At 35.2% G+C, this 18,100-nt stretch overlaps 2 protein-coding genes across 2 annotated transcripts; one reads left to right on the forward strand and one right to left on the reverse strand.

Moving 5' to 3' along the window:
* Positions 1-33: 33 nt before the first annotated feature.
* Positions 34-6,493, reverse strand: LOC147077056 (uncharacterized). The gene is made up of 4 exons (XM_085941424.1): positions 6,210-6,493; positions 4,667-4,819; positions 3,026-3,112; positions 34-1,576 (listed from the first exon to the last, which is right to left on the reverse strand). Exons 1-4 carry the CDS (start codon positions 6,348-6,350, stop codon positions 128-130), a joined length of 1,830 nt encoding a protein of 609 aa, XP_085797550.1. The 5' UTR covers positions 6,351-6,493; the 3' UTR covers positions 34-127.
* A 786-nt stretch (positions 6,494-7,279) lies between these two features.
* On the forward strand, positions 7,280-16,501 carry LOC147077057 (uncharacterized). The gene is made up of 4 exons (XM_085940683.1): positions 7,280-7,570; positions 9,276-9,482; positions 11,965-12,117; positions 14,747-16,501. The coding sequence occupies exons 1-4, from the start codon at positions 7,415-7,417 to the stop codon at positions 15,398-15,400; spliced, it is 1,170 nt and encodes a 389-aa protein (XP_085796809.1). The 5' UTR covers positions 7,280-7,414; the 3' UTR covers positions 15,401-16,501.
* The last annotated feature ends 1,599 nt before the right edge of the window (positions 16,502-18,100 follow it).

The raw sequence follows: 18,100 nt of genomic DNA on the forward strand, positions 1-18,100 counted from the left end.
ATTTGCGTATTAAAATAGACACGCAGTGGTTGATTTATAGCCAGCGTTTTTGTTTCGATGTGAAATTGGTCACAATGTGTCAAAATTTTATTTGAAACAATACGACAAACTTATGACATTAGTAATTTCACTTTTTTTCGATTTGTAAAGGACTTTTACTAGTGTGTGTCAGCTTATGTCTTATAAGGCTACTACGCCGCGAGCATTTATATGAACACATGTCACAATTATGTGGTTTTTCGCCGGTGTGGGTCATTTTGTGTTTTTTCAATTGATTAGTGTGCGAACATTTATAGGGGCACAAATCACACGCAAAAGGTTTTTCACCTGTATGCGTCATTTGATGTCTTTTCATTAGACTACTATCTGAGCATTTATAAGGGCAGATATTACATTGATTTGGCTTTTCGCCGGTATGTATCATTTCGTGCTTTATCATCTGGTAAGATGTTTTGCAAGAAAAAGAGCAAACGCTGCATTTATGCGGTTTTTCGCCTGTGTGTGTCATTTTATGCGTTTTTAAGTAGCTCGATGATACGCAGGAAAACGAACAAACGTCGCATTTATGTGGTTTTTCAACGAAATGCGTCTTTTTGTGTTGATTTAGACTACTCATCTGCAAGCATTTATATGGGCAAACATCGCAGCTGAATGGTTTCTCACCCGAATGCATTATTTGATGTATTTTATAATCATGAGCCCTGATACATTCAAAAGAACAAACGTCGCATTTAAACGGTTTTTCTAGAGTGTGCGTCATTTTATGTATTTTCAGATTACCAAGATAAGAGCTTGTATATGGGCATTCATCGCATTTATGAGGCTTTTCACCAGAATGTTTAAACGTGTGCAATTTTAAGTGTTCAGATGTAATACACGTAAAAGAACAAAGATGACATTTAAATGGTTTTTCGCCAGTATGTGTCATCTTATGTGTTTTTAAACGATTTAACTGAGAGCATCTATACGAGCAAAGATCGCAACCGTATGGTTTTTCACCTGTATGAACCATTTTATGTGTTTTTAAACTAAACGATGTCCTACATGTGTATGTACATGAGTCGCATTTGTATGGGTTTTCACCGGTATGTTTAATTGTATGTAATTTAAGCTGATGAGAAGTATTGCATGTAAACTCACAATCATTACATTTAAGTGGTTTTTCAGCGGTATGAATTAAACTATATTTTTGGAAACTGTCAAACTGAGGGCATTCATATGACCAAACATCACGGTTGCCGGCATTTTCATACGTATTGGACTGTATACATGAGAACGTGTGACTTTCTAGAACATTTAAATTTTCAAATACCTTTTTACAGACATTGCATACATAAGGTGGAAAATATGGTACTGTTTTTACCTCCGGAGAATTTAGTAATGCGACTTCTTGTTTCATATTCTGTTCATCGATTGTTATAACAGAATCCTGTTTTACGGCATCGTAGATTACATCACTTGGACGTTCAGGGAATCTGAGGACATCGTCTTGACTATTTAATTTAGTGGAACTCATGTCCGTTGGTAAACTCTCATCTTCATCGTGATGCGTCGTGAAATATCTCTGTGTTACCATCTACAAAAATACACACTTAAAGAAAAAACATGGCACCTGACCAAATCACAGTAGCTAAGGATGGAGGAAAGCCGTTAAGATTCGACAAAACTAGTGCACACTAAATTTTATCAGCCAAACACATTTGTTTTCATTCAACTATGGCTAAAATACGTTGATAGTGTTTGTCAGTTTCTTAAATTCAATTAAACTCAGCCTAATCCAAGCCATATTAGAAAATAGTCAAATAATTACAAGATAAAAAGAACTTTTCATATACAACGTTTTTAAAGTTTCTGTTGAATCGAATAAACTTGACTTGACTAGCTTAAACGATCAAAAAGAAAAATATTGATAGAAATAATACCGACATATCATTTTGATACTCGTATTGATTTCCATAGTAACGCACGTTTATATTTACAATTTCCTAGCAACCAATAATAGTGGATTGGATTACTGATTTCTTCCAAAATAAATTTTCATACAAAACAGAATTAACTAAAAATGAATTTAAATCTACCTAAAGATGGCTAAAAGTATTAAATAAATGCATTTGCATCGTGTTCTGATATATTCTAAAAGTTTTAAATGTCTAGCTAGTCGGGAAGTTAATTAAAAATCGATTGCAAGATTTGTACCGGACAAACAACCATACGACCTAATAAAACGTTGTAAAATATTCGTTTATCTATAAAATATCTAAAACAATGCCATTTTAACATACACAATGTTAAAGATCAATTATCAATATCATACAATATCCACCAGAGGCAAAGGGTGGAGGTTAGCTGTTAAAATCCGGCATAAATAGTGCACATTAAATTTTGTCAGACGCATGAAGTCACTGTTCCGGCAGTTTTGTATTATAACCATGTTGCAGTCGAAATCATCTTGTATGCATGATTAGGATAAGAGCTTTATGATGCCAAAAGACAATACTAACTTCAATCGATAGAATAAAGATAATGTCTATGGAGTATTCCAAACATAAAATTAAAACGATGACAATATCAGGACATACCTGATAAGCACTATTGTCAATGACATTATTAATGGACAACGCACTCAGTACAGTAGCTAGCAAGTAAATTCACGCATAGCGGCATTCGCACATGTATAGGTAGACGTCACGCAATTTCCAATATGCGATATCACGCATCGGGAATTTATAGCAATATCACCTTTATTGTAATGGCATTAGAACAGTGTTTCTGGTATCAATGTTCATTTGAGCGAACCCGCTCGAACCGAAACATTCGGCAGACCTGACAAAGAGCATCGGAAATTTATAGCCATATCAACTTTATTGTAATGGCGTTAGAACAGATTATGCCATTCGGCAGACCCGACAAAAAAGTGAGTGTCATTTTTTTGTCTAAATGCTTCGTCCATATTAATGTCATTGAGTATTGTGATGAAAATTAGAATAATAATGTCGATATAATTGTGAAACTGTGGATATAATACCTTGGCATCATCAACAGACTCCTCTTTCCATGGCTTCTGCATAAAATTAGTTGGACTTTTTAATGTCGAGTCATCCACTGCAGTACTCTGTAGAAAATTTAAGAATTATTATAAAAGAAATATTAGTCAATATTTCTTTACATATCTACAACAGCAACCTTGCGATAAATCAATATCCTATTAAATGCAGATAGGTACGCAATTGAATATACTTCTGTCTCCATTTACGATGCTTTACGGAAAGTCAAAAGGTTTCCAGCATGAAAGGCCTTTATATCATACACGAATAATTGTAAGTGGTGCATCTATATAACCATTTAGAGACCTAACAAGACCGCGAAAAGATACAGACATGTATTATTTTATGATTATGAAACATGGCCCTGCCAGCTTCCAGATAAGGTATCTAGATCAACCTAGCCATTGCCGACTCAAGTAGAAAGCCGATACATTCACAACGACTGGTGGCAACGAGTGCTCATACTGACGCGTCTGTCGTGTTCACACAGGGAATGGTTTGATTTGGATAGATAAGTTGTTACATGATAAATAATACACTAGCATTAACACACCTTCCAAAAATGTAATGCATAGATCAATGCTACATATTTTTTAGAAATCGATATTACCACCTGTTTAGGTGTGAAGGACTAGTCTGAATTTGACAGCTGATGCATAACAAGAATGTATATTATTAATAAATACCTAACACTGATAGTTATTATATTTGATTTTAGAATTTTTTATAATTCAATTTGAAACGAGAAATGGCGAATCAATATGTCAAGCAATCTGTGATCTCATTTTGACAGCTGAACAGTGGACCACTCGTTGCTTGTGCATAAAGTTTTCCATATATATAATATACATTCCTGTTCAACATCAACTGTTAAAGTCAGACTAGTCCTTCACACAAAAACCGGTGGTAATATCGATTTCCAAAAAATCATTGATCTATGCAATTTGTAGAAGGCGTGTTAATGCTAGTGTATTATTTATCATGTAACTCATCTATTCAAATTAAACCATTCCCTGTGTGAACACGACAGACGCGTCAGTATGAGCAAGCTATAGAAGAATGACAGGCAATGACAGGTCATCCATAGACAACATCGGCAGAGGCGGAAAAAGTAGGAAGTAGAGTATTTCAGGAAAAATATAAATTTAATATTGAAATTGTCCTATCTCTATTATGTTGATAGATGTTTAATAGCACAGATTTTCAATACGCCATAATAAATCAAATTATATACCTAATTTCTGCATTCCTAATCGCTAGAAAGTCTAAAATAAACGAGATTTAATTCGGTGTTGCCGGCAAGCTTAGGATATCTCATCTTAATCAATATAATATGTTCAAAATGATTGGGTGCTAGGTACAACGAAATAATGATCTAACCTAACCTAAACTAAATAGATTCCACAAAAATATATGTTTCATTTTTCCTCTGGCTGTTCTGTTTTGTCACTGTTAAATTTTGTCATGTTCTGTTTTGTCCGGTTACCATCCATTGCCGAATTGACCAACGACATGACATTTTTGGAATTATGTAAACCACTGACACTCCAATTAAAATTACATCTGGTTACTCACTTCGTAGTGGAAAGAATCCGGAGAAAATGAGAGTCTTCAATGCATACCTGATATATTTCACTGGGTTGAGAATATGAACATCCAGCTACAGGGACTTCATATTTAAACGGAGTCATCGCATGTCCATAGAAGTGTCCTGTGGTGTCGTCTGGCTGGTAAAAAGGTTCAGTTTTTATTTTAGTGTCTTCTGTTACACTATGCTGAAAAAATACATATTATAATTAGAGGAATTATATTCGCACAATTCGATATATCTACCGTTTTTTACTACGCTAACAACGTAAAAAAGACCGCCATAATAGTTTAATACGTAAGCCATTGGCTTCTCACAGTATGAATATTCTAACATATCACTTAACGCCAAAATCAATAAAAAGGAAATAATTAGTTTACCTAAGTCATATTCTGAGAGTTAATATTTATCCCGGGATATGAATGGTCGGGCGTTACGTTACGTTAACGAGAATCCGGTCAGCTGCGCTACATACATATTATGTAATCACTAGCTGGCACTCGCGGCGCTCCATTGGCACGCAAGTCAGACGATTTACAGTCTTCGGACTTTTTTTTCGCGTGGAGCACCCCAGATCTGCGGACTTTTTAATTCGCAGACCAGTTGGATTTCAAACATGTTTGATATTTTACTCTCCGGGTTGCCTGACTTCGTCCGTCGATCACTACGTAAATTCGATTTGACATTAAGGGGGAACATGCTCAGCATTGGTGAAAATAAAGCTTTTATTGCATTTTCAAAGCATGATCCTGGACATTCCTTAAACGCTTTACAGTTTAAAAAAAATCGGTAAGGTACATGTTCAAACACGCGCGTTAACATCATTTTACTCTCTACTTCAATTATAGTTTGTCAATTTATGGCTACAGCCGTATGTTGTAGCTTCACCACTGGGGAAAGCCAAAAGAAATGGCGTATTTCAAAAAAACACTACCTTATTCTTAGGTCAATAATTATTATAAAGCAATCATTATTCGTAGGATGTTTATCACACTTGAATGGTTAGAGACATAGCTTATAATAAGAAACTTTAGAATTATCTTCAAATGAATTAATCTTGCCCATTTTTTTGAATAATAAAATGCCTAATTCTTGTCAAATTTGGGATCACAGAGATTATCAATATAATTTTTTATCGTGAATATTTTACAAAAATTATCTCGTAATAAATTATACTAATGGTTTTATAAATGCGTTTAAAAATTAATAAATGTAAAACATCTTAACACCACTGCACATGCATGTACTGAAATATGACTATATTCTAATACATTAGAGCGAGAGGTTTAAACGAATACTATTTTATGTAATACAAATACTGTATGCAGTCATCAAATGTTTAAAATAAATATAAAGGATAATAAGGCTTCAAAAGTATGTAAATAGATTATCTACAACGTTTAAGGAATGTCCAGGATCATGATTTGAAAATGCAATAAAAGCTCCATTTTGACCTACACTCCTTAATACGCAATCATTCGGAATTTTTCGTATATCAAAAAGTCATTTTCGTCATATAGGTCAGATACAGCGCATTGACATTGGAACGTCGATAAGTAGTTGAAAAGAAAACCAACCTCAAAACTAAAACGGCCATCTTTGACATCGTGATGTTCGTCAGGGCTGTTTGACCGCTTTATAAGGTTATCAAAGCATTTATTTCCATCGATGTCAGCCGTTGCATCAAATCCATCGTCTGGCTCACGTTTTATATCCATTTTATGCGTTATATTGATTTATGTCAAATAATATTAGAGAAACAGTCAGATGCTACAACAAACTAGCACAGCTGTCAGATGGCAATCGAGTGTTGCCATATTTTATTAACATTGTCGTGCATTCCTCATGTAAAGGACACCAACTAGTTTGCAACAATGGTCAACAATTAAATTATTATTATAAATGTATTTTTATGAATGATTAATTTAGACATTACACAATACAACCAAAGTAGATAGATAGGTACAAATTGGTATATTTCCATACTATAATAATTAAAAAAAAAAACTGTGTGTATACTTATGTCCGCGTATACTTCTTTAGCGTAACAAAACAAAGACAAAACTTGTGATAACCTAGATACTTCGACTAGCTGATAAGAATTAATTATCTTGTTAAAATAATTATACACTCAAGAAAAAGGACCGCTTATTGGAACGCCGTTGGTTTATTTCTATACACTTTAACTTAATATTACTAAATTATATATTGGTTTTACGTTGTTTTTATTCTTAAAGTAACAACTGTCACTATGAAGTTTAATCGGTTATTTACGCAAGGAATTGCAAATAACCAATAATAAGAAATTTGCTGCCTAAGTAACGGAACAATAATTGTAAACTATAATATTTTACTGTATAATCGTACCGATTAAAGTATCATACTGTGGCGTAAAGGTAGTGCGTTCGAACAAACGGTGGTTCGAATAGAATCGAGTGCGTTAATTTTTGTGTGAAAAAATAAAGTATGTGTTACAATAATAAAAATACACTCTGATCTGATTTCCCAAACGCGCAAAAGATGTACATCTTTCGGATAATACGGAATTTCTCAAATTATCATTTATTTTTTGAGAGAAACAAAAATTCTATCTATTTATAACAACAGGAGGTGACAACGCGTACTTTATTAATTCGGTGTCAAAAAAGATGGTAACACTGACCGTGGTCTTCTAATGTCTATGGTAATTATTTATTGCAACACGAAGTGTCAATTCTATTATTATTCTACGTTGTGCAGTTAATGAGTAATTTGATAATATATAAACAGATATTCACATAAAATGGAAATCAAAACGGAACCAAACGACGGCATGTTGTCTGAGGAATTGGAGAAGGTAATCAGCGTCGATGCTTATCAACGGTTAGACTTCAGGGGCGAAAGTCAACATGACGTGTTGGTAAAACAAGAACATCACAGTGTTATCGACATAAAAAAGGTACACTAAACATTGCTTTATTTATTCAGATTATATTTGGTAAATGTGCCGCAGAGGTGGCCATGAGATTTTACAACTTTCTTTTTCGACCAAACCAAATCTAGTCTAACCTACCCCAACCTAATATTACCTCATATAATCTTAGTTTGTGATAATGTATGAAAATTCCAATTTTTCAATTAACGATTATCGGATCTAAAAGCCGATGCGCCGACAGAAAAAGGTATTTGTTATAATTTTCTACCTACATGGAATAAACTGACTTTCCCTTAGGCATGCTCACATACTGCAAACTGCAATTTAGAAGAAATCTTTATTTAGCTACGTATTTTTTTCGACTTATACGAGGTGTAAATGAGAACTCTGCCATTCTGGGCAGTGTTGATTTGTGTGTCCTTGATAACTATCTTAGAAATAGAGTACATCAGTTGTTTATTCTCTCACGGTGCAGAACCAACCTGCCACTGGTAATGCCAATTGAGAAATTTGTACTATCAACTTAGTAAGTCAGCCCCCCCCCCCTTCCCCTGGTGGGGGCCATGGTGGTGGTAGTTATTCACCGCGCCCCTTCCCATCGCATTAAATCGTTGCCAACTCAAGTAGAAAGCCGATACATTCACAACGACTGGCCTTACTTTTTCCGCCCCTCCCGTTATCGTCCATGTATGTTCTGTCATTGTTCTATAGAGTGCTCATACTGACGCGTCTGTCGTGTCCAGACAGGGAATGGTTTGATTTGAATAGATAAGTTACATAATAAATAATACACCAGCATTAACACACATTCTACAAAAATGTAATGCATAGATCAATGTTACCTACATATTTTTTTGGAAATCGATATTACCACCGGTTTTTGTGTGAAGGACTAGTCTGACTTTGACAGCTGATGAATAATAGGAATGTATATAATTTGTAGGTACTTAATTTAATAATATATTTGATTTGAGAATTTTTTATAATTTAATTAGAAACGAGAAAGGGCCAATCAATATGTCAAGCAATCAGGGATCTGATTTGGACAGCTGAAAAGTGGACTACTCGTTGCTTGTGCAAAAAGTTATGCTCAGGCTTTATTAATTTAAAGATGGCGGTGATTAAATCCAAAAAGGACTAATGCCAGCGCTCCATTGGCGAGCCAAAAGTCCGAGGACAATAAATCGTCCGATTTGTCTATGCCCTGCTACTGATCAATGAACGAATAAAAAAGTCGAGCTGTCAAAAGTCAAAAATTGCGATTATCGTAATGTCTTCTGATAACCCTATAATTTTGTGTTATTTATATGTAGACTTGCGTAAAATAATATAGCAGTGAAAACAACACAAGATTTACGTTTTCTTTTATGAATTTCATAAATAAAAATAAAAAAATAATTGGTAAATCTCTCATTTTATAATGTGTAAATTAACAAATAAATCAATGAAAATGTTTAAAACAATTACAGATTTTTTTGCGGTCCGAATGATTGCGTATTAATGTCAAATCAAATTTGCATTGCGATCGACGGTCGAAGTCTGGCAACTCGGAGGTAAAATATCAAACATGTTTGAAATCCAACGAGCCTGGTCTGCGGATTAAAAAGTCCGCAGACCTGGGGTGCTCCACGCGAAAAAAAAGTCCGAAGACTGTAAATCGTCTGACTTGCGTGCCAATGGAGCGCCGGCATAACCTTTTTCCTAAGTACGACTGGTATTTCTTTTTTAGGATGACGATTCTCAGGGAGGGCCAATTGGCGAAGTCAATTATATAAGTAAACAAGAAAAAAGTGATTCCACTGATGAATTTATAAATTCTGAAGACCGAATTGGAAATTTTTCAATAGCAGTAGAGGGAAACTATTTGACAATTTCACCGATTGTAATTAATGCCAATGATTCGACAGAATCGCTAAGACTGGCTCACCATGATAACGTAAGTTCAGAACTAATATATATTTACCTAACAGCATATTTTTAATTCTATTGCGGTCTTCTATCGAAACATTGTATCCTAGGTCAGTTACTTCAGTTATCGTTTGTCAATTGTATTAATTAAGTCAACGTGTATTAATTAAGGCGCTAAGTACCAAAATAATAAAAACTGACATTTTTATAAGAAAATGTTCTACATACCAACGCCAATAACTTCAACTATGGTCTAAGTGCCTCAAGCAAGTCAAAAAAATACAGCAAAATATTTAAACCTCTCCACGTTGTAAGTCCGTTGGCGTGTTTTATTTATAACGGTGTAAGTACCACTGCAGTGGTCAACGGCATTCAATGTAAAATGGCTGACAATGGTGTGTTGATACTCGCGAGTTCCTAATACCTAAAATTATGGAAGCTGCCGTGATTGCTTCAAACTGTGAAACTAGATTTTTCAAAAGATCTGCTTCATGCAATTTTACTGCAATGACTCGGTATTTTGTAACTACAGGCAATACTACTTTTTGGTACTTCCCTTTTGGAGCCTTAATTAATACACGTATTTAATATATGGCTACGGCCGTATGTTGTAGCTTAACCACCGGAAAATGCCAATAGAAATGGCGTATTTCAAAAAAATACTACCATACTCTTAGGTCAATAATTAATATAAAACAATCATTATTCATAGGATGTTTTATCACATTTCAATGGTCAAAGACAGCTTATAATCTGTATCTTTAGAATTATCTTCAAATGTGTTAATCGTGCCCATTTTTTAAATAATAAATGCCTAATTATTGTCAAATTTGGGATCACAGATAATAAATATATTTTTTTGTTATGTTATAAATGTTAACATTAATCTTACTAATGGTTTTATAAATCTAAAATATCTTAACACCAGTGCACATGGATGTACCGAAATATGACTATATTCTAAAACATTTGATCAAGAGCTTTAAAAGAATACTATTTTATACAATAGAAATACTGTATGGAGTCATTAAATGTTTAAAATAAATATAAAGGATAATAAGGCTTCATAATTATATAAACAGATTATCTACAGCGTTTAAGGAATGCCCAGGCTTATGCTCTGAAAATACGATAAAACTCTTTTTGACCTACGTGGCGCATCTTGGCCCTTAATGTATTAAATTATTAATGAAATAATATGTTATATAAATGTTGTATAGTACCTATATATGTATTATAGACGATTTTGTTTTCTTGTTACCTTCACCATAGTTCAAATATTATATTATTTGTATGTATATTATAAGGAGACTACTCGCATAACCAAACTGTCGTAGAGTGCACTTGGGCGCCTGGATAGTATCAAAAGTGACCTCCCTTTGTGTCATTTAGTGCTAACACCGCGACTGGCGCGTTTGGTGTACTTGGCCATTAGATATTATTAACATGTTATTTAAATGTTGTAATTAAAAGGTCATCAGTGATTGTGTTAAGCGTAGTGTTCAACCAATGTGTGCTACCAACACTCACGTTTGCATGTTAAACATGGACTCTGTAAGAGAAATCCAAAAATTACCAGTAGCGCAACGTGACATAGAAAGGTCTAAAGATCACAAAAGAAACCAATGGATACGGAAGCAGGCAAGAGTACGCGATGTGATAGAGGTCGCTAATTAACTAAAATGGTAATGTGCTAGACATCTCGCTAGGCGACTGTATGTCCACTTGAAAAATGCCGTCATTCACTAAACAAGGGGCACTAAACGCCCACAAAGACACCCTCAAACCCGCTGAATAGACGGATTCATCAAGTTCGGTAGATGTACGTGGCAGCAACGAACTAGGGACTGGGCATAGTGGAAGGAGCTAGCGGAGGTCTTTATCCAACAGTGGATCTACCCTGGGTACTGATGATGATGGCTATGGTTATTAATGAGATGCGCTCAATCATTACCGACTCAATTAGAAGCCGATACATTCACAACGACTGGTCCTAATTTTTCCGCCCTCTCATTGTTGTCTAAGGATGACCTGTCCCTGCCTAACATTTTTCTATACAGTGCTCATACTGAGGCGTCCGTCGTGTTCACAGAGGGAATGGTTTGATTTGGATAGATGAGTTACATATTGATAAATAATACACTAGCATTAACACACCTTCTAGAATAATGTAATGCTACCTATTTTTTGGAAATCTATATTACCACCGGTTTTTGTGTGAAGGACAAGTCTGACTTGTGAATAACAGGAATGTATATTATTTACAAATAACACTGTTAGTTAATATATTTAATTTGAAAATTTTTGTATAATTCAACTTGAAACGAGAAAGGGCGAATCAATATGTGAAGAAATCTGAAATCAGAAGCTAAGCAATAGGAAAAATGGACCACTCGATGTTTGTGCAAAAAGATATTCTCAGGCTTTATTTATCTAAAGATTGCGCTGGTTTAACGCAACGCGTTGCTTATTTGAATAATCATTTACTAACATTGAGGTGTTATTTTCAGAGCTCAGCAACAGGTATAACCAAAATCAAATCTGAGATTAATTACGATGAAATCGGTATCAAAGAAGAGTTAGTTGAAGATGTAATGCACCAGATCCCTTATGAAAATTCTCAGGCTAGCTGTTCTAATACCGAATACAGAACTTCGGATCAGGTACGTTCAATTATTGTTAAAGGTTACCTACCAATTAATACTATAAATTTTATTATTATAGTTAAATTATATGTATATATTATATTTAATATATAAGCTATATTTCTTTTGGCGCGTTTGAGAGATCAGATCACAGTGTATTTTTGGCGTGTGACATGTAACACATACATAATTTATTTTTTCACACGAAAAAAAATGCACTCGATTGGATTCGAACCACCGATTGTTTGGTTATCAGCCGAACGCACTACCTTTACCGCACAGTATGTTACTGCAATCGTGACGATTATATAGTATAATATTATAGTTAGGAATTGTTCCGTTGCCTAGACAGCGAATTTATTATTGTCGGCCATCTGCAATTCCTTGCGTAAACAAACTATTAAACGTCAGAGTGACAGTTGGTACTTTAAAAATAAAAACAACGATAAATAATTATACAATTTAGTAGGTAATATAAGTTAAATTGTATAGAAATAAACTAACAGCGTTCCAATAAACGTTCCTTTTTCTTGAGTGTGTAATTTAACAAGATAATTAAGAGCTAGTCAAAGAATCTAGTTTATCACAAGTTTTGTTTTTGTTTTGTTACTCCAAAGAAGTATAACTTGTTACGCGCGTACATAAGTACTCACGCCGATTTTTTTTTTAAATGTCATCTTCTTCGGCTATATCCGCCCCTTAGAGCATATGAACACCTCGAGGCCCCTCCAAGAATCCATGTCGCTCGCCAGCCTTCTTACATCGTTCCATGTCCGCCGTATACACTTGATGTATAGTATTTAGCGGCCTTCCAGGTCGCCGGAATCCGGTTGGTTTGAAGAACAGACAAGCCAGGTTGAAGCTCTTTTCTGGCATCAGCAGCACGTCGCCTCTTTACTCTCAACTCCACTCGCCTCCTTATCTCCTCGTTACTCCTAAAATCATCGCACATCCAGTATCCGTCGCAAAAATCTGTTCTCGAAGCTCAGTATACGGTTGCTCTGGGGCCCTATGTTAGAACTTGCGAGTGCAAGCCGCCCGATCGACATGACGTCATATGACATCATTGTGACGTACTACCGGAGTGATAATAGCATTCGAGAAAATAACGCTGGTCAGACAGTGGCATTATTCATTGTCGCCATACACATATAGGTGTTTCATCATAATAATATCTATGGTGAGCACTGTGTGCTGGGCGGCATGCCTCGAGCGTGTATTGGCTGACGTGACAATTACGTCATGTCATCGGCTGACACACGAGTCGATAGTTAGGAAATCGCGGTGCGAGCCTTCGTAAAAGGTACCATGATTCGCCATCGTCATAACAACCATTTTTTCTGATTCTCACTAAAATTGACATTTGCGTTCAGTATTATTTGGTCATCATGGAAATATACACAGTTATACAATGTATACAGATTGTTCAAATGTATTACAACATATTAAATGATTCTTTTACAACTACGTTTCGGGAATTACGTGAAATATAGTTGTCAAAATAGTCCACCTACAGAGTTTACTATTCGTAATTTAATTGTAAAATTCGATTCAAACATGAATTTTTACGACGGTAAGAGTACAACGCATCAAAAACATAAACGTACTGCTGAAAATATCGTTGTTGCGAATCAACGTGTGGATGAAAATCCAGAACAATCAATAACACGTGGATATTATACGTCGTTTATTGACTGTTATTAATTAAACGATGTATTCTTCATAACACAACATCAGGCTAAGGGCCCAATGACAGTAGTGTATCTAGTAATATAAGTGAAACAATCACAAACACCCAGGTTTTCAGAAAATCACATAAATATATTGTGACCTCGCCGGAATCGAACTCAGACCTCCCAGATAAAATTACACCGCATTACGCACTGCACCACGAAAGCTGATCTATAATTATTATTATTATATATTATCTCTTCTTATTTATGATAAATGTTATTGTTTTGCGAATTATTATTACTTTAGGTGTATTTACTTGTGTGACCATAAGTAGTTTTCTAGGAATCTAATTTTTAATATCAATATGGTATATTATCAACTGGTATATCAATAATATCAACTGGTAAAATGTATTACAGAACTACAAACTTACGTGAAGAATAGATGGGAGAGCCACAAGCGAAAACTACCTAATAAAGACTCGCAACTGGACATTTTGACATCCGAAAGATGTTTTCAATATGGTTGTTCGTAGTTCCATTTTTGACCGTCCTTCGTATAAGTTTGTAGGACTGTATTAAGAGCGTACATAAATGAAACGGCAAATAATTTTCAACACTATGTGGAACGAAATTTGGGCCGCGTTGCCATTAGTCGACCTGTTCGCACCTCAATTTCTTTTGTGATGGAGTCGGATGAATATATTCTTAAATCGTGTAAAGATGACTTAAAAACGTTCCGTAAGTACTTGAAAAAGAAAACATGTCAATGAATATACTATTATTATTACGAATATAATAATAAACATAACACAAAAAAGACGTATATTGAATTTTCATGACAAATTATATTTCGTTCGGTTCGCGTCATTTGCTAGTCACGATATTTTCAGACCATGCCTCAGCTGAGGTATAGCCTTAAACAATTCTTTTATTTTTGTGTACTGGATACTACAGTGTTTATTTTGTTGCAGTTTTCTATGGACCGATTGATTCACAATACATGTGAAACTCCACTGGCTACATTGGCATCTGATAAACTTGATAAAAACGAAATTATCGACAAACACAAGTCGCAGAGTGACTCACTCAAAATACAGAAAACGAAAGTATCCGGCGAAAAACCATATGAATGCGATGTGTGCTGTTACAAATTCTCGCGAAAAGAACATCTCAAAAGACACAAAATGACCCACACCGGTGAAAAACCATTCCAATGCGACGTGTGCCCGAAAAAATTCACGCAGTCCGACCCCCTAAAAAAACATAAAATGACACATACCGGCGAAAGACCATTCCAATGCGACGAATGTTCTTATAAATGCAGCCAGCTTTCTCATCTGAAAAAACATAAAATGAGACATTCTGGTGAAAAGCCATTTCACTGCGACGTCTGTCCGTATAAAGCCATTCTACTAGCGCATCTAAAATTACATAAAATGAAACATACTGGTGAAAAACCATATCAATGTGATGCCTGCTCGTTAAAATTCACACAGTTAGATCATTTAAAAAAACATAAAATGACACATACTGGTGAAAAACCATATGAGTGCGACGTATGTTCATTTAAATGTAACCGTGCCAATCGTCTTAAAGCACATAAAATGATTCACACTCGTAAATAACTATATATGTGCAATTCGCTCACTTTAAGAAGAATAAAAGGATGCATTCAGATGTAAACCATATCAATGCGATCTTTGCTCATTTAAATACGTGCAACATGGTAAACTAAAAGCTCCAAAGACTACATTTAAGCCTCAATTACATTGAGCTTCTTTACGAGCTGTTTATTGGCGAATTTACAATCTGTCTGTAAAGTCGCCCAGTGTAATCATCGAATAAGCTAATAAGCAGGTTGTAAACACTCTACCGAGAAAAGTTGAAAGCCGGTCAACTTTACACGTTACACGCCGGCGTGTGGGCCTACTGCGTCTGCGCAGTAAAGCGCAGTACCAACTTCCCGGTAAAAAAACGAACTACGTTCCATCAAAATATTCGCTGGCTTGTGGCTTCTCAGCGAATGGAAAGTTTTGTGTGTAATCATCAAATCGCAGTAGCTGAATCGCCCGCTTTTAAATTCGCCAATAAACAGCTCGTAAAGAAGCTCAATGTAATTGAGGCTTTACTGCTCAAAAAACCCCAACAGTCCAGTGTTTGTTTACATGAATGTCCGTAACTACGTGAATTAAAACGCATGAAATGGCACATAATGTTAAAAATTACAATAAATGTCTATACCTTATATATAACTATTGTATATATCTACCCCTTAGTTGGAGCATATGGACACCACGCGGTGCCTCCAAGAATCTCTGTCGCTCGCCAGCCTTTTTGTTTCGTTCCAGGTCAAACCAGTATCCCGTAGCTCCGTTATATACACTAATAGATAGTATTAAGCGGCCTTCCAGGACGCCGGATTCCGGTTGGCTTGAAGAATAGGCAAGCCAGGTGAAGTTCTGGCAACCGCAGCACGTGGCCGAGCCAAGTCCAACGTCGCCTCTCCATTATATACGTGATAAGAAGGTGCTTGGTGCAATCTATTGTCTCCTAGTTGCTTCTGAAGTCATACCACCTCACACCCTGTATCCGTCGCAAACATTTGTTCTCGAAGCTCAGAATATGATTGCTCTGGGCGTTCGTAATGTTCTATGATTCGCCACCGTAAAACAGCACAGTCAGAAAGCAATCGTCGAATAGGCGGCATTCCCAGACACTCCGTATTGAGTTGAATGTTGCTCCAGTCATACCCATTTAGATAGCGAACTCTGAGTCCATATGCATCCTCAAATACAAAACCGTGATAAACCACTAAAATGACACAAATACTCGCTAAAAGTCATGTAAATGTAAAACTGTCCCTATACAAGCAGTCTTATCATTTAAAATGCATGACGATAGATTTTTACTAATAAGCTTATAATAACTGTAAATTTAATTAATACTAATTAATCATATTATAAATTTTGCTTATTGTAAATTGTACGACACAGTAGCAAAAAGTGGAGTTAGGCTGTTACGATCCAACATAAATACTGAACACTAAAATTTGTCAGTCAAACGTATTTGTTTTCATTGCCCTTATACTGTAGATAGTCTTTGTTAGTTAAAATTCAATTAAACCTTGCCTAATTAGTAGATAATAGTAAAACAATATTCCTTTATCTGTAAAATAATTTTAAATATGCCATTAAACCATTAAATTTTTTAATATTTTATAGATAGAAGAATATTTCTATTGACTATGGTTTGGCTTAGGCAGGGCATAATGAATTTAAAAAAAACTCTTCTTAATTGAACAGAAATAAATAAATATGACTGAAAAAGTGTGCAGTATTTTTGTCGGATCGCACATGGCATACGAAAACTAACAGGTTGTCTAACAGCCCCTCATCTGATAAAATTATACTCTTTTGCATTATTTTAAACACAGTTTTACTTATACAAACTTTATACTTACACATCTCTGTCAATAACTGTAACACAGTCTGTCAATTACCCTATTAGATAATATTGTGTTTGCTTATTTAATTTTTCGTTTAGTCGTAGCTTTCAATTGGGTACATTTAAAAACAATATACTGTGAATGTTGTATGAATTTGTACTGTTTGTCTTGTGTTGTATTTTTAATTTATTTCATAGTAGAATATATTAATTTTTTTGTAGTATTTGATGTAGTTTTTTCTGCTACTTACCTACCTGGAAAACAGTGACGTCCCTAGATAAAATGCCGCCTTAGGCAGCGCCAAAATGCCGCCCCGTTTCTTATACAGTATTTTTATCATCCTTTAATGAGTGCAGTATCTATTAAATGTTATGTATGGATCCATTACTAACAAAATATCAGACTAATTATTCGCAAATCTACCCGTGTCGTTTCTGGACATCAAGGACGTCGAAGGGCAACGGTAGTAAACCAGTAAATAATTATATTTCGTTCGGTTCGCATCATTTGCAGAATCCACGCATTGTCTAGTCGTTATTCGTTATTACTAAGACACATTTACTCCTGACCAGATAATTACTAATTAATTACCATTAATTACCACATTAAAATATCATGTTAATTATATCTAATGGCCAACTAATGCAAACTCGCCAGTCGCGTTGTCAGCACTAAATGAGTTAAGGTAGCTATTTCTATATATTCCAAATGATTCTCCTCGATTTGCCGCCATTCGAGTAACTACCGCCCCCAAGCGACGATCAATCTGCCTACCCCCACGGGACGTCACTGCTGAAAAACTATGATATTTATTAAGGGGATCATATATCCCAACAGAGAACCTAGCGGAAAAATACGAAGCTTGCAATTTGAGATTTTT

Source organism: Rhyacophila brunnea, unplaced genomic scaffold (genome assembly GCF_057557595.1).
Source record: "Rhyacophila brunnea isolate RB1 unplaced genomic scaffold, BYU_Rbru_1.0 scaffold_13, whole genome shotgun sequence".
NCBI classification, from domain to species: domain Eukaryota; kingdom Metazoa; phylum Arthropoda; class Insecta; order Trichoptera; family Rhyacophilidae; genus Rhyacophila; species Rhyacophila brunnea.